General features: G+C 73.5%; 1 protein-coding gene across 1 annotated transcript in view; it reads right to left on the bottom strand.

The window, feature by feature from the left end:
• The window catches only part of AKAP10 (A-kinase anchoring protein 10), a 54,666-nt gene extending 54,371 nt beyond the window's left edge, over nt 1-295 (bottom strand). The window contains exon 1 of the mRNA XM_007462668.1: nt 75-295. Within this exon, the coding sequence (XP_007462730.1) occupies nt 75-162 (88 nt within the window). The 5' untranslated portion in view covers nt 163-295. The remainder of the gene's footprint in view (nt 1-74) is intronic.
• Between the last annotated feature and the right edge of the window lie 560 nt (nt 296-855).

The following is an 855-nucleotide window of genomic DNA, read 5'->3' as shown; positions in this document are numbered from 1 at the left end:
CGCGCCTCGGCCTCGGCCTCGCCAACACCCGCCGCCCCAGGCCCGGCCCCGCGCCCGTCCGCGCCCCTCGTTACCTTTCCGCCGGAAGAAGGACATGGCGGGGCCCGGGTCGGGGCGGAGTGCGCGTGGGGACTGGCGCGGAGAGGGCCCGGCTCCCCTCATTCAGCAACCGGCCCGGACTTCCGGGTCCGCAGCGGCCGCCGCGCTAGGCCGAAAAGAGACCCGTCTTCCGGGTGTGGGCCCCGCCGCCTCCTGGAGACGTGCCGGTAGCTCCCGCCGCCATGTTAACAACAAGCCGCCCGCCCGGAGTTCCGGTCCTTCCCCGCGCGGGGCTTCACGGGAGGCCGCGCGCCGACCCCGCCCCCTCCCGCGGCGGGGCGCGCCCGCGCCGCCCACGTGACGCGCGCGCGCAGCCTGCGCTCGGCCCAGGATCCCGTGTCTCTCGCGGGCTGGGACTGCGCGGGCGCTGCCCGAGCCGAGCCAACACTCCCGGAAGCGGGCCCCCTGCCACGGCCAAGTGTGGCCAGGGCACTGGCGGCCAGAGCACTGGCGGCCAGAGCGGCCGCACCCCCGCTCTCCCAGCGAGCGGACCCCGGAGCGGGCCTCGAGATGCGGGCCAGGTCCCGGGATGCGGACTCCGGGCACCACCTGCTCTGTGCTGCTCCGCGGTCCCCGCGACCTCAGCCGTGGAGGAGGAAAGTGGGCCTACTACAGGACGCGATCCCTGCGAACGCTCAGCTCTGACAGGGCAGCGACATAAAAGCCTCGCCATTATTTACCGGGCGGAGTCCAGTGGGTCATCCTTCCAGCCTCGTTCAAATGCCATTTTCCTGTGAACCTCTGACCTCCCTCGCC

Source organism: Lipotes vexillifer, unplaced genomic scaffold (assembly GCF_000442215.2).
Source record: "Lipotes vexillifer unplaced genomic scaffold, Lipotes_vexillifer_v1.1 scaffold982, whole genome shotgun sequence".
Lineage (NCBI taxonomy): Eukaryota > Metazoa > Chordata > Mammalia > Artiodactyla > Lipotidae > Lipotes > Lipotes vexillifer.
Note: the sequence above shows the minus strand (reverse complement) of the source record. Positions and strands in the feature narration are given on the sequence as shown.